General features: G+C 32.1%; 1 protein-coding gene across 4 annotated transcripts in view; it reads right to left on the bottom strand.

Moving 5' to 3' along the window:
* Positions 1-27,832, bottom strand: part of LOC131848493 (RNA-binding protein Musashi homolog Rbp6) — a 516,162-nt gene that overhangs the window by 172,935 nt on the left and 315,395 nt on the right. For all 4 annotated transcript variants that reach the window (XM_059198379.1, XM_059198377.1, XM_059198376.1 and 1 more), the window contains one exon: positions 3,451-3,543. In XM_059198379.1, the coding sequence (XP_059054362.1) occupies positions 3,451-3,543 (93 nt within the window). The remainder of the gene's footprint in view (positions 1-3,450; positions 3,544-27,832) is intronic.

Here is a 27,832-nt window from a genome sequence, read left to right as displayed (position 1 = left end):
CGAGTTAGAATGAAACTGAACGATAAAGGCTATTATTTCACAATAAATAGATTATAAGATATTTATTCGAAAAGAAAATGCACATATCAACTACCGCACCGTGACACTATATCTAACATCAAAAGGCTCTGAATTTATCACAATTTTATTGTATTTGAAAATCGAATAATATGAGCAACTTTGCATGAGTTATTTTTTATCGTTTCTAAATCTAAAAATAACACAGATATAATAAATATTATTCAGAGAAGGAGGATGTTTTTACTTAAACATCGCAGCCAAAATTCTTGTGAATAACGTTGTCCGCTTAACATTAAATATAAGATCGCTTTAGCGAGGCAGATAGACAGATAAAGACGGCATACATTTTCATGAGAAGAGAAAAAAATAAAATATAAGCAATCTGTGGTATAACTGTAGGGCCAAGTGTGCGTTTCTGTCGACTAGGGTAGAGATTTGCAGACGGAGCTCGTGGCGTGTGGTAGAGAAGAAGCTTAAGCGACCCAGAAAGCCAATGGAAATACTACTTTGCTACGTCTAATTGAAGTGAACATTACAAAAACAGCGGTTCTTGTAGATAACACTTAATCGACATTGGCTTCAGCGATTACACCGGTCGTTCGGCTAATTAATTTTTAAGTCAGCATCCCGGAGCCGGTTGTGCCGACTTTCGAGTGAATTCGACTGCGATTTACATATTATATAAGGGGTTTGTTTTCTTGATTTCAAATCTCGATTTGAATTTTGTTGTTGTTTGAGAAAAGCGGGTTTGAAATTAATTTGTTCGTAACAAACGTTTAATTTCGACAATGCCTAAGCCTACCGATCTACTTGGTTACTGTTACTACCTCAATTTAGTCTTGTTACCTTCATAATTAGAATAGTATAAATAATATGCTCTTATTATATAAATAGATTTCACATCTCATTAACGGTGTGAATATTCTATTGTGTTTATGTAATGCGTTAAAAAGTTACTGTATTAACAAATGTGAATATTGAGGAATATGTACAATTAATTATTCTTACTTATTTAAGTTACTTTTTAGATAATATGAATAACAGATTAAATATAAAAATAAAGTAGTTCTATTATCAACTGGATTTCAATTTCATAAAATTATCTTGCACATTAATTAAGTTTATTTATTATTTTATTCATTTTAGGCATTTTGCATGTGTTTTTTAGCTTAGTTAATTTCATATTATAAAATTAAATTACTGTAATGTATCACTTATTATATTATATTTGATAGAAACATAACATATACCACGACATATCCATTACTAATTAGTGATGTAATAATTATTATGCATACGATGAGTAAGAAATGCGAAATTTTGCACGGACCGCGTCGGCCATAAATCCTACAGTTCCTAAATCTTTGAAAGGGCACTGTCGAGCAGCTTTCATCAGAAAATTCTCCATTATCTGAAGGAAATCGTTACCGGGGTTGCTCGCACACCCTTCGGCCCCGACCCATCGGGCTTTCATTTACGGCGTTGCGTGTACGCGTCCCCGCGGCTTTTGCTTCAGGTGGGTGTAGTCATTGTGTTCGGTATTTAAGTGGCTCATTTGATATTCCGAGACAGTTTGCATTCGGAAAGCTCGCACGTAGGGAGCCCGGGAGGTATCGAGACATCAGAGTCACGGATCGTACGCACACACTGGCGTTTTGTGCATACACGGCCGACAGAAAACGTTCAAGTGTGCCTACCCAAGGATTTGTAGTACTGAAAACAAAAGGTGAAAAATTTTAACGATGATGATTCAGTGAAATATTTGCTTATAATATGACTTCTGTTTGTCTCCTTAACTTGAACATCAAGAATTTAACGAATATCCTGACATGTGACGTATTGTCGCCGGCGGCGTCGCATACAAGACCCGCTGTCTACAAAACTTTACGAGGCTACCTACGCACACGCACGCATTGCGAATTGCGTCGTGTCGCGTTGCGCAATGTTTATCCACAAATACACTAATGAAGGCACCTACAAAAGCGACTAGATTGTTAATTAAACTTGCTCAAAATGTGACACCCTTACGAAATGATGCCGAGCTGGGAGCACAGTGCACGGCTTCAATGTTATTGAATTAATTTGTAATCAGAATTCTCGGTGTGCGTTCTTGGATGTAACAATGGTATTCCATAATTTATTTACCCTACACGCTAAGCTTCAATACATGCCATTGTTTCTAACTCATAGTTGTATTCATTACCAGGAACTCCCGCCCACTAAATATCCCGAAATTACTAATATCTCTAAATATCATTATCGTAATAAAATACGAGTATTTTTATATAAAATTGAAAAATATGAATATCTTTTGTATTTAAATAGCATAATTGCGGTTACATATTACAACGTAAAGACAAAAGTAATTCAAAAGACCCCATCATTAGGCTGCCGACCAAAAGGAATAACCATTGCCTTAATCATTATTCTTAAAGACTCTTCATTAAATTCCTTTTATCTCTCTCGGGATATTTCCTTCGCTCGGCATCAATCACATTCACTCCGAAAAACTCGTTGGCTTTATTCTAAACTCTCATAATAGGTAATGAAGGTTTTGATCGTCGCGGGCGGCTGGCAGGCGCCGATTACTTTGAGAGCTGCTACAATGACTCCGGACTATAGTCAATGTTGAATTCTGAAAAGTTTCGTAGTTCACATCCACGCTAGATACGGGGCTAATTACCAGGAAACTTTTGTAGATAGACACCTGCACTGAGCCGCGGCTGCCAGACAAAGACCAACTTATCGCAGATTTACAGGCCTGGGCAACGTGCTTAGCGAGTCTTAACTTTAATGCGTCCTATAAAAGTCCAATTTCGTGTGTTCTACTTCGCAAATTGAGACAATAGATTCTTGGAAGACAGTCTTATTCAATATCGACCTTAAGGAGTACGGAGACAAAGATATTGTTTCCTTTATATCTAAACTGTCGCCATACGATTATTCTAACATAATTTTATCATAACGTTTTCTGTAAAAGTTTATTTTCATTAACTTGATGAACACATTCATTAAAATAAACAATTTGAGGTAATACTTAATCTAACAGCTTAACGTTAATCTGTTTAATGAATTTCCATTGGAACAAAGTACAGTAGGCAAATATCATAACAGAGTTTACAAGTTTGGCTGAAATGCCAAATTTGAGGGTAACGTATTTAATATTATGTGCACGAAATGATTTAGCTGTGGGCAAAATTAGCGTTGCCTAATAACAAATGGGACATGACAGCGCAAATTCAGTACACTTTTCCAAAAAGTTGAGTGTAAATTAAATTTCGCGAGCGAAGTTGTCGTAACTTCGCGCTTTCAACTGACATGTTGCGTATAATGCGGCGTCGAAATGCTCCAAATATACATTTTGTTAACTTATCATCTTTAAAAGGAATAACCGGTTGTTTAATTGTTCTATAGACAATTTGTACTTACCGGTCCGAATTGTTCGAAGTAATTCTTTACGTCTTCCAGCGTTGTGGGTGCTGATAGCCCTCCTACAAAGATTTTCTTTGTCCTGGTAACCATCTGTAACAAAAATTACGATATTTAATATCAAGCACTAAAAACATGAGCAAGTTTATCTACATAATTATAGTACGGGTATGAAGATGCGGATAGTTAGTAACGCAAAAATAATTGGAAACAGATTGAACCGATGTGTGGCTGGATAGCGAAATGTTAAAATAATTAGTGTTAATATATTATGCAATCCTCCCGCGAATGTTAGCGAAAGATATTTATGTTTGTTGAATGCATAATATCTAAGGCCATCTTTGGAAAATAATCAACCACTAAACAATACCTGACTAATAAAATTTATTTTATTTAGTCCTAATATTTTTTTAATATATTTGGCATCAACTGTATGTAGTTAATTGGTTGATTGATAAAACGCTTACAATTTATCATAAATAAGTTATTTTCTCGATACGTTAAATATGCTTTGACAAAATAAATTGTAAAAGCATATTGAATACGGTAAATTGAGTATATAGAGGGAACTTCATTATACTGTCAATATCGTACCTACACATTTCTATCTTAAAGGCTGTAACTGTTTTCTTCTTGAATATTAATGCAAGTAATAACAAGGTATAAAAGCACGCTGTGACAAGTTAACAATAGCTGTCGTATTTTTAAAAGGCTTCAGATCAGTAACAATGTTTAAATAAGAGTCGGGTTACTGTAAATATGATGTTAAGATAAGCTAACAAATTTCGTGAATATAATAAAGACTTATTACTATTAGAATACATTAAGTAAAAATATTTATGACTTACAATAGCTAACACCTAACAAAAATGGCTGGACAGTGTGTCTTTTTGATAAGCAATAAATTACTTTTAACCGTTAATCTTATTTAAAAAAATCAGATTAAGAATAAATAGGTAGTAATTTTTCATTGTCCATGTACGTCTTTTTTAATTAACCCTATTGATGAAGATTAAAATCATTGTATTTGTATAATATTTGAATATGTATTGAACCGACATGGAGAAATAAGCTTATATCTATTTGTTAATTATTAGACATAGGCTTATATAATTGTTTTTTTACTACAGAGAATATAAACAAATTCGCGTTATTTTAATTTGCAGAATGTAATCAAAAATTATAATATTTTATGAAAGATAGGATCTATAATCAACTTTCTTTTCTCATCAAATTATTCAGATGTTTTGTTATGATCACGTTAGTTATTTGATCTTTATAGTAAATATACTTATACAGTTTCTGTGCGTACATAACTACTGCTTGAACCTTTCAAGGCTCTAGAAACACCCAATAAATATTATTACGTTTCTGAAAGGAATCCCTATTACTATGAGTGGCGAAAGATAATAGCTCTGTGGAAATTGAATGAAACAAGATTCGGTAACATCTAATGTAACTAATGTAAGTGAGTAAGAGGGCCGGAGTTCTGGGCCGATCCCAAACGAAATCACACTCAAATATACGTAAATGATGAATAAGTGGCACGGCGGAGGGTGGCATGGAGGGGTAGAGGGGGGGGGAGGGACGCAACGTGTCCAAGTGGCGGTCCTTTCCGCCCCGCTCTCTCCTGCCTTTTCCCTGTAAATCTCGAGTGTGACAACATTCCCTGTCTCCCATCACGTTGTCTCGTCAAATCGTCCTATTTTTAGTTCGTTTAATCTTGTCACGTTATATATATATTTACTGAACAATATTAATACACGCTTTAATAATATCTGACATTGAAACTACTACCTACCGCTTATTGATATGTATTAAGTAACGGCAATTTAAATTTAATATAATAACGCAATTTCCAATAAATCAAACAATACAATATTAAGAATTCAGAGTGAATCTTAAAGGTATAATGATTGCAACATTAATAAAAGATTTAAAGAATAATATGCATATTATTGATAATCTATAATAATAAAGTTGAATAAAAATTAGTGTAAATGTAAATGTATCATCTAGTTCTTCACAGATATCTCACCAATGCCACTAAACAAAGCACGGTGTTACGCATTACCATATGTCTACAAACATTGTTTCCGCAACTCAGCAATTCAGATTGGAATTTAGCCAGGGTATAGAAATTGACCACATTAGTGACAATATTTTCTAAGTATCTTCATCTGCATCGCGAATCACTGAATCGAAGAATTTCGCAGAATTTCCAGCATACATCAGTACAATGACAATTCAGTGCACAGTATGTATCTTCACTACTTCTTGCTATTTAAGTATAAAAATATTTTTAGAATGAATGACGTTACGACTGTAACTATCAATATCAATAACCATACTCGTATCGTTAAGCATTATATTTCTACCTTTTCCATATTATTATTATTGTTAGTTTAGATAGAAATACGATAGATTTTTTTATAATATTATTTGGTAACGATTGGATCATTCATAAGCACACAGAAACATGTATTTTATTTATATCAAACTTTGTAATAAATACATTGCAATTTGATATTACAATTCAATGTTAACTTCCGAATGATGTGATCCACGGAAAGGAATACATTTAATTCGGCAATGGTATAATTTAAATACTCACCAAACGATAAATAAAAATTTGATTAATCGGCATTTATAAATGGGATTGCAAAGGGTGTCCCATTGGGAACGAGTGTCAGGTTTACCTGTGGCCACGTCAGCCGAAACTGTTGGCAATTACCTTAAATGTGGACAACGCAGTCCAGTCCACTGGGAAAATTATTATTCACCGCATATCCAATTTTTGGTCCGCTCTAAATTGGTACACGCTACCTGTGATTGCCCGAATTAATTGTGCCACGAATAAGTTAAATTAATTTATTTGGACGTTCAATGAATTAAATCTTTGACTTAAAACGTAGTTTGAGTTAAACGTAGATATTAGTTTCTAACCTTAATTATTAAAATAAACTTTTTTCTGAGAAATAAAACTGTTGTGTTTTCTTAGTTTTAATTAAAACATTATATCTAAATGTCATTCAATATGAACAAATAAATTAATGATATGAAGGAAGATAATGATCTAAAACTCATGATATTCCAATGTTTTAGTGCATTCTATAGTTTTTTAAACTATCAAATTTTGGTAATTTAATAATAAAGATGTAATATATTGTTTATATTAAATTTACAAACGTATTAATTTAAATTTAAAATTCAAAATGAAATATAAAACATCTGAGTTGAGGAAATGAACGTGGAAATGGAAATGATGCGATGAATTTGTAGTGAAACTAGCAGACTGCCTTCACAACACAGAGAAGGTATGAAAGAATGTGTCTGTTTAAATATAGAACATGCCTATTATACTTCATTATATACTATGAAACAATATTCGTAGTTAAAAGAACGAGAGTGGAATGATACAGGGGAGATTTAGTCTAACTTATCTTGATTATATGGATGCTAAATAGTTGTATATATATATATATATATCTTTTAACAGAGATTCTTACATACATAAAGTAATAAGCAACGATATGTAATTAGAAAATATCAGGAAAAATAAATATTACAAATAATAAATCGACACATTGTGCATTGTTAACACAAAATGAAGAAGGTACGGAGTTATTTTAATAATAATTATAATACTACTACTATACTATATTGATGTTATGATATGATGTCAAAGAATTTACCAGTACAGTTATTTAAAACAAAATTACCAATATTGATAATGTAGTTGAATAATATTGTAAATAAAATGAAATATATTCCATTTTGCGCAAAGTACTTGTTTAACAAATACATAATAGTAGTTATGGTGACGTCACAATCAATAGATAGCTGGTGATTTCAAATTTCGAAAGAACAACAGCAGACAACAGTGTAGTTGCCAAATAACATTAACCGCCCCCTCGTTAACGGGCTCGGTTACTCGTCGTAGTAATTTCGTTGTGAAAAATACAACAATTTAATTTAGCCTAACTTGACCGCGGGGCGACGGCAAACACTGAACGGTATAGCACGACAAAAAGCTACACACATCAATTACGACGCGACGCGAAGCGACGCTGGAACGGCCGCGTTCGTGTGCCTTTACGTGCGGCTTACCAGTTGCTCTAACTCAATTCATAATGTGCCAGTACCGAGTTGTACGTTGCGCTGAAATTTTTACGTTTCTATCCACTGCAAAGGTAGACTATATAATATATGGATGTCATGTTGGCACGCCACATCGTGAAAGTTATGATAGGATACTATCCGGCTTACACAATATATAATCTCTAACTTTAATAAAAGTGATGAAATATGAGTAGATCCTCAAATATTTCATACAACTATATGCAAAATTATAAAAGGCATCTTCAAAATGGATATAAAATAAACATGTAAGAAAGAAAATAAATTAAACTACGGTATTAAATCGAAAAGTATCATGGTATACAATATTCAGTACGTATCAGTTAAGAAGAATTTGAAGCATGAAAGTCAACTGTTTGATATACCTAGCTATATTTAATCTGATAAATTTAGTTTGAATTGGCAATATATCAAAGCCGTCACATGTATAAAAGCAACAAATTCATTCCATATCAGACATACAGATTGAGTTTCTTGGGCAATAGAAACACGCTGAAATTGAATAATAAAATATAGAAGCTATGGTACAATTTTTTGTTACCATAACTTTACATATTACAGGCGCGCACTATCTGCACTACCGACGTGTATAACTGCATTCAGCGGGGGCAATCTCGCAATTCTTTTGAATAGATATTTTTATTGCTTAAATCCACTCAACAGTGTGCACCTTTTTAGTGTAAAAAAAATAAACTACTGCTCACGAAATCTAGCTGAAAACATTTTCTTTTACGAGTTTTCTGCAACATGAAAGAGTGAACATGCCATTTATTGCGGTACTAACAGTTGGGACAATATTAATCAATTTTTACACACACAGAATTTCAGAGGATCGTCGGCACAAAGGTCGGTCGGCTCAACCGGTGCTGACGTTGCATTTCATTTTTGTTTGCCCACAGCCTCTGCTCCGCTAGTCTGCTCTTTGTCTTTCTGAATAAATGCGTATTTTGAAGCATCTATTTTTCATTATTACTAAACTCGCGAGATAGATTTTATTATTTATTTTTTCAGTGGTCATTGAGATTTTTCTGTTGATAAATGAATGTACCGTACCATTCATATTGATGTCTATAATATTTCACCATTTATAACTTTTTAATTATTACAACATCGTCATTAATGTAACATTTTCACTTTTTGTCGAGAATATTTTGAATCCAATATGCAGAGGTTCAGTCTATTTTCATAGTAGAATTTGGTTTAATAAATAATAATGTTTTCAGAATTGAATGCTATATTTATTATTAGAAATACAAATATGTACATATAGATATGTTCCTCGCATTCACTACAGAACAGTGAGCAATGAACATTCCGCATAGATACGAGATGATCCCGTCTCGTCGTGTAGCACCTTATCTACTTCACAGCTCATTAGGTCTCGCACGGGGCGTCTTGGAACAGATCTGCGTCATTTGTAACAATACAAGGATTGCGCGGATGGTAAATGGTGATTCTGTAGCTTAGGGTGCCATTCTCGTTAGTTCAGTTGTAGTTGCCACTACAATGAATGTGCACTCACATTATGCAACATCACGCAATGCAAGATATCAACCGTGTATTGTTCAATGGGCACATTAATGAAACTATACTACATTTGGTTTCATCGATATTTGTACGGCATAATCCCCATTTTGTTCTGTATTCACTATAAGTTATTCAGTATGCGAAATTATTCTGCGGAAAGTTAAATATGTAAAAAGTTAATCGATTTACAAAATGGAAGTTAATAGCATGTATGTATGCTATTAACTTGCTTTTACTTTTAGCTCATAAAGTCTGATCATTATTAATGATCATATATTGACGTTGTTGTTACTGCATTAAATATTTTTTTTACTTAATTAATCTATGCAGTTGTCATAGTGGCTTTGCAATTATGCTTCATTGTGTTCTTTATTCAGTGATAACTGCACCTTTTACCTGTCTCTTGTCTGTGATGAGTTACTGTAAAAGGAATGTTTATTTTGTGTTAGGAATATGTGAAGTGGATACATTTAATTAAAAGAAAAAATAAAGTGGCTCGAATTCCTAACTTTTGACTTAATTAGGTTGGATCCCTATTTCCTTGTAACAACATAAACGACGGTAAAATATACATTTCGAAGTAATTGATCTAAAAGAAAAGCAAGCAAGCCCATATATTTATTTCATTTTACAAAATATGGATCAATAAAAATTCATAGAAGTTACCGTATGTTTTCATTCAATATCCGATAAAACGAGCGCAAACAAGTAAATATAAAAAAAGCGAATGCATGTAAATGAACAAACTTCTCAGAATTACAACGTGAGCTGAATAAATAACGGCTGATCGATGCGTTGATAAGCCCATGAAAAATTTAAAGAGGATCCGTACAATGGCAGAAAGAAACGGATGAAGTAGGTAAGAAGTGGGCTGGATATTGCTTCTTTCACTCTATTACCCGTACGGAGGCTCTCGACGCGCGAACAAAGGGCCACTTTCAATACGTACGTACACCTACCCCTAAATAGCCTATAGTCTTATTATTTCCGTGAATTGAATATTTATAGCTGCTGATGGATGTATCAAAAGATGTGGTTACATATACCTTTCAGTGCCTTCATAATTCGTCAAGAAAATTTTATATTTTGATTAATCCGGATTATACACATATATAACAAAGAGTATACTTCTGTCTAATAAAAGAAATAAAAAAGTTAAAAGTTTAAGGGTTACTTTTTGTGGGAAGCATTTACTGAAATGCATGTAAAACCAAATGTAAGGAAAATAGAAAACAACAATTAATGTCTGTAAGAATTAATTTATAAATAAATATATTTTGCACGTGTGTTGTGTTCTTTATAACCTTTTTTGATGTAAATTTACTTAGTGTTACTGACTAAAATAAATATTTTTATATTTGTATAATACATATTAGTAGTAATAATATTAGTAATAAAATTTTACTTGTTTAGTCCAAAAAAATCTGATAACAATAATGACCCAGGAGAATTCTCAAAGCATCATATAAATATATGTTAGAAATAATTTTATATTCTACATATTAAAAAACTAAATCAATACAAACAATAATCATGAAAAACAACATTTGCAACGTGTCAGTAATCGAATCCGCGATCACCATTAGTAAACAAACGCTATACCACTGAGGGAATCATCTACATCTATTAAAGATATAAATAGCAAAATAAGTTCAATGTTCAACTGTTCTGCGTTCAACGTTACAATTTGTTATTAATGTCAGTTATTCAAATCCGTCGTACTCAGACCGTCATTAAACTCAGCGTCGGTTACGTACGTTCAGCATCTCTTGTAATAAATATAATAAAAGTAATCTTGAAAATATGCAGACGTGTTGTTGGGTATAAGAATAATTTTACCCTCGTAAAACGTGCTCGGTAGGGGGCGAGCTCCAGAAACGCTTCGCTCGTGAAACAATAGGCGCATTTAGCCATCTAAAAAGTAGACGGCGTGTGCACTTGTCATCGAAAGCCATTCGGAACACATCGAAATGACTCCATATATGAAAGGGTATGTAGTTTTATATATGTAGTGCCTGTATATAGTCACTTTTCTTTATGCGGTAGCGCCCAGAGAGTGGATGAAAGCAAGCCGGGTTTTGTCGCTTTCTCCCCTTCTTGTAAAATGCAAAAAACTAAGCCTATAGCAACACTAGAGCGCTGTAAGATTGCTTTGTTCATAAGTACACAGATGTCAATGTTTTCTGCGATATAGTATGAAAACACTAGGCGTAACTCCATTGCTTTGCCGCGCATTTTAAGGAAAAAAATATTGTGTATATTACGTATGTTTCTTATACTCTAGTAACAAACATTTAAATAATTTAATAAACTATTCAACATTAATTTACAACATATAGCAGTTATATATAAAAGCAAAGTGGAGTGACTCAATAGGAGAAAATATTAATTATATTATACCCTACATTAACGTATGCATAAAATTCATTTCAAACGAAAACTATTTTTATCATAAAATTACATACGTCACATGTCTTCATAATTCAACTTAATCAGAAACTTCAGGCTAATTGAAGCACCTGTAATGCTGTTAATAAACTTGCCAATCAAAATAAATATGTATAATAATTAGTAACTACGCTACGAAAGTGTAATTACTGATTGGTCGAACAAAATAAATAATAACGTTCCCAAGTAAATCAAAACGTAAAGATTCCTCTCTCTATTAAAAGTGAAGGATATAAGATATTCTGAGTTTTTCTTTTTGCTACGCATAATCAAATAAACTTGATTTTATGTTTCGAGTCAAATTATAAGCCAAGGGGAGGGCGAAATAAAAGTGAATAATGAATGCCGTGCCCGAATCCAGGACTGTGCGACCGTGGCAATTATTTTGTTTCGAGTACCATCAACATGGTTCGTTCTTTCAAATTTTCATACATTAACCAAATGTCGAGAATGCGTAATAAGGGCTTAAATGTTGTAAGCCATCGTGGGGTTGCCAAGAGCATACATTAATATACCAGGGGACTGGACAATCGGACATGTTTAAAACCAAAGGTCGACTTAAAGAATTACACACAGGAGTACATCCGTTTAGAAACTAAATTTTAAAATAAAGACTGAGATACTTTTTACCGAAAGTATACAAGACTAATGCAATTAAATCTATGGAAATACAAAGTACTCTCTGTAAATCAAATCAAAGGATCTATCAAATGATAAGTATAACAGAGACTACTTACTTGATTTATAATAATTCAACCTTAAATACATAAAAATGACATATTTTCTACTAGTTCACATGTTTTATAGTAATCCTATTCCTTACAATTGCAAACTTTAATTAACACAAATTAATTGGAAATATCAGTAATGTGTAAGCAGTTCCGCAGTGTAATAATAACTAAAATAGCTATTTATATGTTCACTTCACATTATAGTGAATAGCGTTATATTTTCTATTTGCTACAATGATGTGAGTTATACCACTAAATGTTGACGAGATCTAAACTTCTTCAAGACACGAACCACCCACGCTACGTCAAATAAATGTATAGCGCGTCATTCGCAACAGTAAATAAATAGAAACTACAGAAACAAGTGTCGTGTATGACGGAGGCTGCCTACAAAACATGCAATCCCTATGAATGATTGCCGGCTGACTGAACTCTATATGGCTCCTAACAGTATTTTTTCTAAATCCCCACTAAAAGAAAATGACGTCCAAGTGGCATCCAATGCAAAATGATACGTCCTACGCACATATGACAGTTGTGTTTCGAGGGGTGTATGTCGCGTGGGTTGAGTGCTTTCGTTCGATACCGTACGTACGCGAACAAAATAAGCTCCCCTCCGGGTAGCGAGCGGTGTCAAGAGGCTATAGGATTAAACTTAAACTAGGTTTGCCCTTAGTTTAATTATACAAAGGTATGTACTCTTGTAACGTGAAAATGTGTTCTCCGCCACATATGCTAGAAATTACGTAATTATATCGTTTATATCAAGTTGAATGATAAATTAGTCATGTACAATGGTGATAAAATAAAAAAAAATACTAACATTGATTCTTATTATGTAGTAACTATAATGATAAAAACAGTACATTTGGTTAGACAGCTTCTATTCCGATGAAGGCTAGAAGATAAATTGACTTCGAAAATTAATAATGAATATCAAAAACTGATAACTATAGATATGTACATACATATATATAGATACATATGTTCTAACAACGTTCACATTACAAATTAAATAATTATATTTATATATGTGTATGCAATATATTAAAAAAGTGACGCAATAATTATGTATTTTTTGAGGTTGCAAAGTATTAGTCATAAACTATATATATAGAGAATTTTACATGAAAAACACTATTACAGGTATTCTATACATTTATGTATTATTGATAGAGCAATGTCGCAATAAAAGCTAACATCTTGATGGCATATTCCGCTAGTGTACATATATGACGTAGTATAAGAGCTTGTTCCCTCAGTAATAAAGCATTGAAGTGTGTATTTGTTTGGAAACTTTTATACCTATAGCTGTAGAAGAATTTTAAACGAGCTCGCTGAAAATAGAGAAGGAATGTTATATTTCAAGATTACGGGATCGTAATCTCCTTTGAAATTTAATAATAGGGATCATACGAGATAAAAGTTATATTATTCTACAATGCTATGTGTAATATTAGATTAAGTTTCACAATAAATGTTACTTTACGTTTTCATTTATAACTTTTAATAATATTGCATTTTTATTACTATCTACGGTACGAAAGATAATTAGAGAATTGTAAAATTGCGCCCTGATTTAAAAGTACTAATAATAGTAAGACTTCTAATGTTACTTAGTGCATAATAATATTACATCAAAATAAAATTGATTTAGATTTAGACCATATATAGAATGTATGTAGGTATGTACAGGGAGCTATATTTTTTTAATATTCTTTTTAGACTTCAACAAAACACAGTAACACATATTATAAAAATAAATCCGCCAAATCACGGTCAAAACTAAAAATTACATTAATAATGATCACATCTGTATCAAAACTCGTGTTCACAGCATATCAATTAATTATAAATAACGTATTTCTATACTGGTATTAAAATACCAAATAGCGAAACCTTTTATCTCATTTAAGACTCTCAATTACTAAATAATAATATAAAATAAATTTAATATACTTTAATTTCATTTCGAGAACTTTTTTGCCGCACAAAGCTAAACTAAAAAAACATTCAAATTTTCTACATCAGACATTCGTAGAACGATTGTGAAATAATGCTATATAAAATTAGGTATGATGAAATCGTCATAGCTAATTTACGGCATCCAGTCTCAATTGAATTAATCACCATAACCCCTTCAGTTCGCCATATATTTGCACCCTCGCCCTTCCAATGAATGTATTTGACGCATGATTTATACATCGTGCCGATGTGACCGACATTTACAATGCAACAAACAAAAGTTGGGCAGTTTATTACGTTTTTCTGTTACGTGAACGTAATAGGACATATACTGTCATAGAATTACATTATGTACATTTTATACCAGCACCATTTTAATGACTACACTATTATAACTTTTTATTACAATCAAATTAATGTATCGTCTTTTCACTGTTATAATATTATAAATAATTAATTACATATCCAAAAGACATTTCTCTGTCAGAATTTATCTGTAAAAATTAGTTATACTATAGTTATTTCAATCTTGCCTATAATAAGTTTATTGCCATTTTTATGTTAGACCATCCAACAGATGCAGTGACCGTCGCATTTATATTAGTAAGGATTTATTGCCTACAATGGTTTAAAAGTTATTGTCTAGATCAGATTGATTGAAAAGCGCTTTAAAACTACGTAGTAGACAAACGTACAGAGTTTTATGAGAGTTGAGATATAAAACTAGTTAAATGCTCTTCGCATAGTCGTTGAGCTGACGATGCTTCCGGGCGCGACCAGCTGATACGCCGTAATATGCCAAGTACGTTGCTATGCAACGGAAACTTGGTTCCTACATAACACTTATAAACATGTTTTTCGAATCTAATCATTATATGTTTTGTTAGTTATTTAGCTCCAATATGGTGTAAATATTACTTTATGAGTTCATTGTATTGTTAGTAAAATAAAATTATACAATTTACAGCATAATAAAATATATCAGATTATTAAAAATAAGTATGTTATTAAAAATTAAACTCAATAATTGAGTCCAAGTATAGTAATCTAAAAACTATTTCCGGTAAACCATGAATTTTGAAATTTTGTGATAGTAAAAACTTAGACAAAGACTTAGAACTTAGAAGTAAAACATAGGTTACTAAATTCTAATTACTTGAAATTGAAGATAGATATACCAATTTTTTTTAGTTACACATGATTATATGTATAATAATTGGCATTATAGACATTAATCATGAGAATACTAATGTCACTTCATGGTGTGTTTATTTATATACATTATTAATAAAGGATACACAGTGACAATTACATTTTAGGGTAATCTAAATCTATTAAAATAAATATATTTGATACATTTTGTGAACAAATATGACTACGTTAAAGTGTGAATAAAATCATTATTTTTAATTGTAATAAACTGGGTGTGGGGTACCTAATGGGTGGTATAGGGAGATAGGTGTTGCGCAGGCGCATCATAGGCAGCACTCGAGCACGCGCCGCTACTCGAGCATCCTCGAGCGGCCACTCGGAACCCGCCGCGTCGAATTGAAAAGATACCTACCCCGACACCGCACTGAATATTCGCTCAACGTATCAAAACCGTAAAATGCAAATCTATGCACTGCGGTAGTCTAGAGTGCTCAGCGAACCCCAGCTCGCGTACCGCATTTCATCAAATGCAATATGACTCAAATTATCATACATAAGTAGTTTGTCAACGGAGTGACATTGTAGATAATATTACTGCGTTCTTTTGCTATTTTAAAAACTATATTAAATGACATGATGACATGTAAGTACTTACGTTGCCTTTAGGTACTGAAATGAATTGTGTAGTATACATTTTTTTCTTTCTTCAGAGATACAATTTCAATTTTCAGAGTACTACACAGCTGCTGCAGCTTTCTTTAAATTAGGGAAAATACATTAAATTTAATTACTACATGAGTTGACCTTATAGGCTATAAAACGGTAAAAGGAAACGTAACCGCATGCAGTACAATATGTTATGAAGCACAGGGTCGCAGGACACGTCTTTCAGCAAATACCACACAAACTTGCTCGTGTACATATGTATGCTCCAATTTATAATGCGGACAAGCCGCATTGAAATGGATTTACAGCTGCAAACCTGCTTGTCTTTGATGAGGGTCTATTTTGAGATGCGGGCCGAGCGCACCGAAACATTCCAATATTTCGAGCCGATATATTATTATTACGTTCGAATCCGAATCGATGCCGTGTTATAAAATTTATTACGCACTCGTCTCCTAGATGTTTCTTATTTGTAAACAGGCGCTTGAGCAACTCCTCGCGGGGCCCTCGATAATGTTTGATGTCTCGTTAAAAATAAAATCCGCCGTCAATTGACACGTGTAAACCCATAACTAATTCGGCGAGTGACACGACGAGGGACGAACCAGAAATAATTTTGCTGACGTTCCATGTAAGAGAATCATGATTAAAATTTTAACGAGATTATCCAGAAATGCGGCGTGTGTTGCGTGTTGAGATGTGTCAAAAGTCGATTATGTTTAGGTATGTAAAATTATTTTACAATATTTGATATAGTATACCATGATTGAATGATAAAATTTCGACGAAACTGTAAACTAGACTTTATAGGCGCAGTAATAACAGGTTTAGGGCCGAGGTCTGATTTTATTAGTAGTACTGCTATAAAACTATTGGGTGAACCGTAGAGTTCAAACAGTTTGTTGCAGATTTAGGTGGCATGTTTAAGTTTCGCGTAATCCGGTGTAGGTAAACTGTAGCCCGCAGTGTCTTTTAGGCACGCCTACTCAGTATGCAAGCGTTTTCCTGCACATCCGTTGTACGCGACCGCGGAAGGACTTCCGTACACAAAATACTATGTTTATGTTCAGTTCTTTTAGAATTCCTTGTCGTAGTTGACTCTTCGTGCCGACATGTCGCGACAACGTACAGAAAATATAGTTACATTCTTTAAAATGTATTTACTATCAAGAATAATTTAAATAAGGTCATATTGTATTAGTAATTCTATTAGATTTGCAAAGTTGTTTGTTTGTTTATTAATAAATTGCTCTCTGCGGTCAATAAGTATAACATTTATTTATTTAGTTATGAATATAGGTGTATAACAAGGAACAGAACTTTAAAACAAAATCTACTGCTTAAATACAAAGCAAAATATATTATGTTATTGTCCTACTGAAGCAAATTATATCAATTTAAACAGCTTTTTTGTATTTAAGTACATAGTGTAATAGTGGCTTTATGAACGGATAGCGTAGTTCGAGATATTTGCCGCACTAATCTCCATTTTAAGAACGGTCGTACGATCCTCGAGCCTAGGATTAAGGAACTTGCGTGACACTAATTAAGTCGGAATTAAGGGCAAGCCTATATCAAGAACCACAGCGGGAGTTATAAATGAAAGGGTATTACGCGTGTTTACTAATACAAGCGGTGGATACTAAGAGAAATGGCAGAATACGTACTTTATAATAATTGTTGAGCTAAAATTCTGAGCCCCGACTCTATTTTACCTAGTACTACGAATAATACTATATAACAGTGCTCTCTGTGACAGAATTATAGTCTCTACATTTGTTAGAATTAGTAAACATTTACGATTCTATTTTATGCAGTAAATTTTTGAACACCTAATAAAATATGCGTATATCGAAAAATATGTTACCACCAAAATTTGCCTTGACAGTAATAAAATTTGCTAAATAATATGTTGTCAGTATGATATTCCCATAATCCTTTTGAGGAAACGTGAGTATAACACAAATCCTACTTAGCTGGAACTTTCGTCGAAGTAGGCAGTTGCTTTTGATGGCTCTCAACATTGACGAGCTAAGACGAGTTTATTCAAAGTTTTCTACTTATTAACTTGCCTATTAAAGACTTATTTACGCCAACATTTATGATGACAGTTATAGATTGTTCATTCAACTATCTTACAAGACACTGACAGCAAAAGAGGAAGTGTTCAATAAAGTTTGGTAAATTTATATTTTAATGTGCCTTAATTCGGAATTTTTACAACACTGTTAAAATTTCTATTTTAATAACGACTTTATAATGAAACGTTATAGAATAAATGAGATCAACAAATATAAAATCTATTAAAAACTGACCATGAATAAGATGAATATACCTACCGACATAGTAAAATGGAACGGTGCAAAGATTGGGCAGCGGTTGAGCGTGGTATTGGGGCTCTATCGGACGTTCGCTGCGCCCGAACGCCTAATCCCCAGCTCTAGCGGCTAGGCTCTGCACGTAAATTTGTGTAATTTCGTATCTAGGCCAAGTGCCAAGGGATCGAATCGCAATGGTGATTGATATGATGGTGTAAGCATTGCTACACCCCGTTGAGACGCTGTCACTCAAATGGACAGCGCGATGCATATATAATAGAATTATGATCGAAGTTGAATGTAGTTTAGTACTAACGTGATTTAAATAGATAAATATCTCAAAGGATTAATAACTCAGGACAATTGCGACAGCGCCATCTAGTATCAAACTAAGCTCAGCATGCACTATAAGTATTAAAAAGCAGATAAAAGTACTGTAATACTCTATTATATAACTGATTCAAACAATATCTATGAATAGACATATATGAATGTATCGAGCGAGAATTGAATTTGCGACCATCTGAAGTAAGACGATGTACTAAGTCACTATACTAGTCGCCGTGGTTGTCACTTTAAATATTTTTTTTATTTATGTTAGAATTCGTAACCATCACAGAACTAGGCATCTGAGGATCAGGGCAGACATTATATCAAAATAGACGTAGGCGTCTAAGTCACATCCCGGTGTGTGGTAATAATACACAGGAATTTGGTATTACCCTTAAGTAAATATTATTAATAATACCCTTAAATTGGTTTATTTATTGCTGAAGCTTGTATATATATGATACATTTAATTTATCAAATAGAATACTGATAATTCTATTCGTCATATTCATTTTATAAAATGTTGAATTGATACTTATTTAACATTCCTATTAAATCTAATTACTCGTACTCTTTTTCGCCATCTAAAAATTAAAAATATTTATTCATTTGTCATGAAAACTGATTCGAAATACATACAAATAGACGTGCATATTTATGTCAGCATCGCTAGACATATCGTCTTACGTCCACGGACAGGTGGATAATCACTTTAAATAAGACGCGTTTCTCTTTGAATCCAATATAGTATTACAGCGCACTTCCTCCTATAAAATTTTAACACAGCAATACTGAAATTAAATTAATTATAATAAAGTACATGGTCCATAAGATTATTTTTAATTGAATGTAAAGTCAAACAATAATCGAATTCTTAAGATCCTAATTTCCCCCTTATGTTATTTTTACCGTTTATTATAAGAAATTTCAGTACTCTAGCCCCAATTCAGTTATTATTTTGGCACTGATTTATTTGTTACTTTATCTATTAAGTATTATTATTATTATATCTGTGTATAATTTGTTACAATTTCTTGTTTTTACTTAGTGACAATATCTAATTTATTATGTACAATACAAATAATCTTACATCGTCCATAGTATAAGAGTGATACCCTCAAAATTACAGAAAGTTATCTATCCACTGGTTCAATTCTACGCTAACTGATCAGTCAGACAGAACAAGTATTTTATATACCTATACAGGTACATAGACATAAATACAAGGTACAGATTACAGTCGGTGTTCAATCAGTCGTTAGTTCTGAAGTCAGTTGTAACGATTGCACAAACACTGCATTCAAATTGCAAATGCCAGTCACTGACGTTTCAATTGAAATGTAGTTTGTATGTATGACGATTTAATTTTATCTACACGGATGGTTATTTTTATACCGCACATAGAAGTAAGTATGGAGAATGTATTTTATTGAAATATGAATATTACATTCTAATATAATATACAAAGCACTTTTGTAATGATATGTTTTGAGGAATGTAGGTATACAGATAAAAAGGTTTAGTACCTGTTGTGTTTTGTCACTAAAAATAATAGGTTCTCACAATGTTTTGCGAGACAACACAGTCATGATAACCAAGATAAAATAGATGTGACAAATTGTGTTATGTTACACTATGTATATAAAAAATGTTAAAATATTTGTATTACTTTTTTGTACAGAAAAAAAGAGGAAAATAATAAGATACAGTGACCTTAATAAATAAATAACTACCACAGTGTATATAGAACTTCAGGATAAAAAGTATTGCATTCATTTATAGTTCTTAGACTAATAACTAAGAATTTGTACTCGAAGGTTTAGTTATATCGGTAAAAGCACCATTGAAAGGTCATATATTTAATTTTTTTTTGTTGGTTGTTATTCTAATCTACGACAGAATGTATATAGTTTCCAGTACACGAGTTCATATTAGTTTATACAAGTATATTTATTGTGACTTCAACGAAGATCTGAAATAAATTTTACTATTTGATGTTATCAATCAATTGTACATTTAATATATAGTTTATAATGTTTATATATTGCATTTACATAATTTCATTGGTCTAGCAGTTTGAGATTCTCGGTTATGAAAATATTATGATACAGCTATTTAGTAAATGTTATGATTTAGCGAGAAACGTACTCAAGTATTCTAATAATAACTAAATATTTTAAGATATATTCAAAACTATAATTTTGAATCATAGAAATGGACTAGTTGATACAACTGGTACATTACAATGTATACTGTAATTAAATATTTGTCTATAAGTAAGACATTTTTAATTATATTGTGCCTGTATATGTATATACATTTATTAATATTTAAGTAATACAGTAATGTCATTTTGCCAGATAATAGGTCAAAATCAAACTCATAACGTCAGCAATATAAGTCGGAATAATTAACAACAACACAATAATTATCATAGATCAAATTAATGAACTGAACACGTATTGATTGAAGTACAATACAATACAATTTAGTGTAAGGTGTGCTTGCTACGATATTAAAATATTTAACAACTATGTACATATTTCATTTTATTCCAGTTTAGTTATCTAGGTATTCCATATCAATATAAAAGTCAAACCGATATGATCCAACTAGATGCAAATTTGCAAATTCTGGTTTCCACATTTTGAAGCTTTCCATCTCATATATAGAAATGTTTAGAACGTCGAATTACATAGTTAGGCGATCGCTCTTCGAACCCACGGTACACCGCGCACAGTGAGAAACTGAATTTCAAATACGTAAAATCCTGTGGTTCCGTCTACAGCGCTCGCTTTTCAATTTATGCCATTAGCTCTCTTTCGTATCATAGTTCATTTATGTATATCCGGCAATAAAAACGCTAAGGTTTTAGTAAGCTTTAGTTATAGAAAAGAATCAAAGACTACACAAGTATATAATTTGAAATTATTTCCATATTAATAATTGGAAACTTCGTTCACTTTTGTTATTGTTACAAGTTTGGAATACATTTAATATGTCAACGAAAACGCTATAAACGCGTTTGGGCGTAGATTTTTTGTGTCCACAAGTTTGGAAACTTATATTAAATTTGTAGAAAGTTTACCGAAGATATTAATATATATTATATTTGACAAAATACTTTTTGTATTCTTATAAAAGTTAGATATACTGTTTATTGATTATACGACTGAAAGTATGTAATTTATAATATAATATTTTGTAAAAATATTACCTCAACTTATACAATGAATTGATAGTTCAATTCATTGTATAAGTTATCGTAGCATATACGACATACATGCATAAATAATTAATAGCCAATAAAAGCCATTTTATCTCAAAAAGGCACCTTTTTAGATATCATCTGTTTAGTGGTTTTAGGCCTCATACTTTTCTATTTGCCTTTAAATATTAATTTAATCCTTACAATTTTAATATTCACTCTTACTATATCAACTCAGTATATCTAATTTATATATTATTTGTGTTATATTAGATATAATAGTATAATGTTACAAAATAAGTAGGTAGTAGCCGAGTTCAAGTTGTCCTGTCATAATAATAATAGGAAAATGCTCATCCTTTTTCAAAATAAGTCGTAGTGGCAAAACGGGCGTACCATACAATAGTAAACAAAACCTCTGTCAGTTTTATAAATTACAATAAACCTTAGTGATCGTGAGTAGAATTCGTGATGCCTCCTCTGCCGGCGACAAGGGGGCTTAAGTCGACCAGCCGCTCTCTATGAGCCTTATTGCAAAACTCAACTCTCTGTGCTTATTAACTAGACAATTTTACGAATAAACGGATATTACAAGTCTTGTCAATCAGTATCCTTCACTTAAGCCTCTTTTATCAATCGATACACGATAACAACCACTCACAAAACGATTGGCTAAACAACAATATATTATCATACAGCACAAAAGGTTTCACTGAATACAGTTCCGATATCGGACGACGCACTGAGTAAGACGAGCTCGTTATTATTTGATAAGTCCCATGATAAAAATCCTCGCGGCACGCAACTATCTTGGCGTTTACTCATCAAAATAAAAACGACATTGTATGATACTTTGTGCCCTGCCTTCAAAGCATGAATATGAATAGAACCTGGAACTCCGAAATAAAACAATCTTTTGACAAGTGATGAAGGATTGACCTTCATCACGCAAGAATTTCAGCAAATAAAAGTTACCGGGGCATGTACACTGATGGCTACACCGCTACAGAAATATAAGTTGATTGAAACGATCACAGGCGACGTCGCGCAAATGCCATCGTTAAAAATTGAATTTTTACCTTTTACTCCTCAACGATGTGAGGATTTGCCGTAGATTTACGTACAGGGTTATCTTATTTACAGTCTGGGAAATTCTATTTGCTTAAAGGTCGAGTGAAGGCAATATCGTGGACGTCGCAGCGCTGCGGGCGCGGGATGCAATAAGCGGACGACCAGTGGCGGAGCCGTCGCCAATTTAAAGAAAGCCCACTGAACCGAAAGACAAGCGCATTGGCGGCTCACGAACACAGCACCCGCACCCGTTCTCTAAGTCTCCTCATATAATTTTCAATCCAGCGAGCTTTAAAATCGATTGCTCTTTGGAAGTGCAAAACGAAACAAGGGCCCGTCTACCGTTCACCTCTACACGTTTTAATCCGACAATTTTCCCATGAAAATTAAACTAATAGTCGATAGGTATTAAATTTCAGTTAAAGTTACCAGTTTATTTTAAAATAACGTAGAGAATATTTTCATAGACAGAGTGTCGTTGACAAAATACAGAAACTGACGCTCGTTTTTGCTTACATTTTTAAATTGTAAAAATAAAAATCATAGATAAATTCCTACTGAACTTATATTTTATATGCATACAATATTGGTTTTAGTAAGTAAATAGTTGCAATCAAATATAATACAGTCGGTAGTGTAAGTTCGATTCATATCGCTATTGTATTAGTTGATATTCTCATAATGGATATAGCGTGATTTCGTTAACCCTTCTCATGTAGCACTATTGAAAGTTTGGAGACGTACCTACATATAAATTAAACCGCAACGTTTACGTATTAGGGTGGATAGTTGTATTGAAGCAGTCGGGTCGGGCAGTTTCGTTTGTCCCTACAAAGCTTTCATGCAAACTCCCAAATTGTATGAACAAGTGCGTAATGTCGAGGCTTATCTGTCGCCTTAATACCTGTTTAATGAAAGGGTTTGATCGTAAATCTACATGGTTAAACTTAATACACCGTCCTACTGGGCTTCGCTCCCGCCAACGGTTAGTAATTAATGTGCTACCACCATAGAGAAAGTTTTACAACTATGAGTATTGAAACTACATAAGTTTTAAAGTTTGAATCGAGGTAAGAGAGGTGTTCGAGTTCAACTTTAATTTGAGTTTAAATATGCTGGTATGATCTACGTACCGATTATATGAAATTATTAGAATAGTTTTCCAGGCTGTATAACTATTGAAGTTTCAATTTTAATGGTGTAAAGTACCAATAATTCTTCTCGTAATAATCACGACGTGTAAGAGATACGAAAGTTTTCGTTTTCCTATAAACGGGAAATTTAACAATTTTTATAAAATGATGGAGCTACATACTTAACTGGAAATTAATTTGACTTTTATTTTGGAGTTACATCGTAATTAGATTAGAGTTTTTTAATTATAATAGACAAAAAGAAAAAAAAAAACATTATCAATACATTACAATTTGGAATACAGAAATTTTACTAGAAGCTACACACGACTATACCATTATTATACACGGTATGTATTTGTAGTGAATTGAAAACACAAATCTAAGTCGAATTTATAATTAAGAGGCACAACAGAAGGGTTTTATGTTACAATTTGTGCCTCTTCACTGTAGTGACTGTGAACATCTATTGTAAAATGCTTGAGGCACTACAGCTGTAACTTTATCTTAACTTTAAAACTGGGAATTCGGTGCCTATCTAATACATGAATATTATTGTTGTATTTATTCAAGTGCTGTTATAATATTAAAGGTCAATAAAGCTCGAAACTTGCTAAATGTAGTGAAAATCTAAAATATTTGACAATATTATAATCGAAGTGTAGATTAACTTCCAAAAACCTATCGAATTTTTAATGTTATCGTTTTTGAGTTCAAATTGGAAACACAGGTTTTATTATAGCCAATTAGTTCTTAAGACGAATAATTTTATAGTAAGTATACTACCCCAGTCAATCCTATATTTACAATAAAATTGTTCGTGTTAAGATCCAATTATATAAATATTAATAATGTGTACTAATCGCAAAAGTTTAAAAATAACTAAATAGAAACTATTTTAAAAAGCTCCTACCTTCTAAGTTTCTAACTAATGGTTAACTTAATGAATTTATAAGCGTAGCGCTTCAAAATATCTGAAGTGGCTTATCGCATCATCCGATTGCGGACTAATAGATCCGAAAAGGTGAAGATATTGGGGCTTAACAAGTATAAACACGGAAAGTTGTGAATTAATAACGGCAACCTCAAACCCTTGCTTCCCAAGGGAACTAGTGGGCATGCTATAATAATAAGCTTCAAAACAAACTACAAGTAATTATAACAAGAACAAGCACTATTACCCCATCAAACAGCTTAAGGCGATGTCGACACTCGTTTTACATTCAACTAGGGTCAATTAGAAAGTAAATACGAGCCATTTGGCTAAAGGATAATTTGTTAGTCTTGCGTGTTTACCTGCTCTCCTGAGTTACGAATAATCTCGCAACTTGTTATCTCTCACTGAGAATAATAAAACAACAATGTTTGTCTATTCGCGTTTTTTATCTGACAGTAAATAAAATTTACAGCAGTTTATATGCAACTTTTAACTTAAATACAGTTTGCAATAACGCGGAAATACTTTTCCACAATTACGTAGAATAGAATTAAAACTAACGTTGCATATTTTAAACTAGCTCTTGCGTACAACATCAAAAAGTCATAATTTGTCGTTGTTTTCAATAGAAAGGTAAAAGAATATATAATATAGTATGTGTGATTGTTGATGCATGATACCAATGGTTGTAGAGCACTTGTACTATTCACAAATTAATAATTGATGGCAAAGTAAACTACAGTATTTTTTTATTTTCATGTATAGAAAAAACCAATATAGAACAGAAATGCTACATACAAAGTGGAACGGTATAACTAATAATTTACTTATCAAAGAAAACTCTTTGACAAGTTTGTATAGTTTTCTAATAGTACGTTTTCATCATTTCACTTTGTGAAATATACTTGATTCCTAACTAATATTTATTGTTTGATTTGTTTTGATGTGGTATATTAGATTATTTAAATAGGTTCATATACATATCTGCTAAAATAAAAATCTGTGGAAATATTGTATCAAAACAGCACTGGGAATGTCAATCTTAATAGTACATACTCTAAGTTTGTTAGTAACAAACACCCCTAAATTTTCGGATTATTGGAAACTTGAGAAATAAATCCGAATTAATGTTGGTCTATTAGTGAAGTTTTGTCAAAATACCTAGGTTTGGCTTACAGATAATAATTTAGCGGAAAATCTATTCTCCTTGACCCCGGATTATCTAAGAATAATGATTTCAAATAACCAGAATTCATTTATGAATGTTGTTGATATCTACGATATATATATTTTCCGAAACATTACGATATTTAAATTGGAGATGGATTCTTATTAATATGATTACATATATAATTTAAAGCAAACTCTGTATGGGTATCTTGGAAAAATAATTTCGAGAGATATATTTCAATATACTAATAGTTCGAGCACAATTAACTGTAGTAGTATATAACGATAGAACGGACACCGGTTCAGATAAGCATCTGTTATTAACATTCCATAAATTCTTTATCAATATCAAAAACTTATTGACAGCTGCTTTAAAATTAGTTTTGTATAAGGATAGTTTATTTGTTTATTTATGAATAAAAATACTACAACGAAGTCTCAGAGTACCACATCGCATTAAAACAAATATGTTAAATAAAATCTGATGACTGTCGACAGCTGCTTTGAAATATGTATTCACGTCAGCATCACTATTTTTAGAAATATTGATAAATATAATTTATTTTATACCAAGCTTAGATAATATATCACTAAACAAAGCGAAATAGATAATATCGTCCATTCCATCTATCGTTCGTGGAAATGTTGCTTTAATTTGAAATAACATAGCAACAGAAATAGATATGCTCTTTAAAATATCTATTGCATAAAGAAAACCAATATTGTATACTCTATTTAAGGAATACTAAAATGTAAGTTATTAAAATTTATATTTCTGGTTTTTAAAACAATAATTCTCTTTTTTTATAGGTATTAATTTATATACATATTACCTCAGATATTCGCCTTAATAAATACATAGTGTATAATTTTAAAAGGTAATAAAACCATAACAATTATAAATACAGGAGCTGTAATAACATGCCTATCGGTAGTGTAGTGTTGAGTAATAAGTGTTATTGGTTATTCATAGTAACGTGCAATATATATTTAAACGATTTAGTACATTGTAACAATAATATTATTGAGTTTATTCTATTTTAAACTTCCTACCATAATTTAAATTTATTGCGACCACACATTATTAGATTATGTGACAATACATATTTATTTCGCTGTTTCCATAATATATACCCTATACTATGTAATATTATATTATCTGTGCCTATACTATGTAGATTCACTCTTATATCTCAACCTTCAAATTTATACATAGCTTTGCAAAGGAAACTGCTTATCTGCACCAATGCACACACAACCGTAATCTTTCTCAGATATTTTTTTTTAAATAAGTTTATTAAAATGCAAAGTTTCGTTGTAATTGGCATATCTCATTTTAATCTAGTAATAACGTAGTTGTTAATAATCCCTAAAATTCATAGTTTTGGATTGAGAAAATGCCACGGTTAATAGTAATTCTATTATTTATCTACAATGGATAAACTGCGATTAAACGATCTATACTGTTTAAATGTTTAATGTTGTAATTATATATATAAATTGTTTTAATCTTTTTCTGTATCGTAAATTATTACTGCAGACTTTATAATGGTCAACTGACTACTACAATTCGTGTCAAACCGTGA

The sequence above is a fragment of the Achroia grisella genome, unplaced genomic scaffold (genome assembly GCF_030625045.1).
Source record: "Achroia grisella isolate CSIRO2021 unplaced genomic scaffold, CSIRO_AGI_Agris_v1 utg558, whole genome shotgun sequence".
NCBI lineage: Eukaryota > Metazoa > Arthropoda > Insecta > Lepidoptera > Pyralidae > Achroia > Achroia grisella.
Note: the sequence above shows the minus strand (reverse complement) of the source record. Positions and strands in the feature narration are given on the sequence as shown.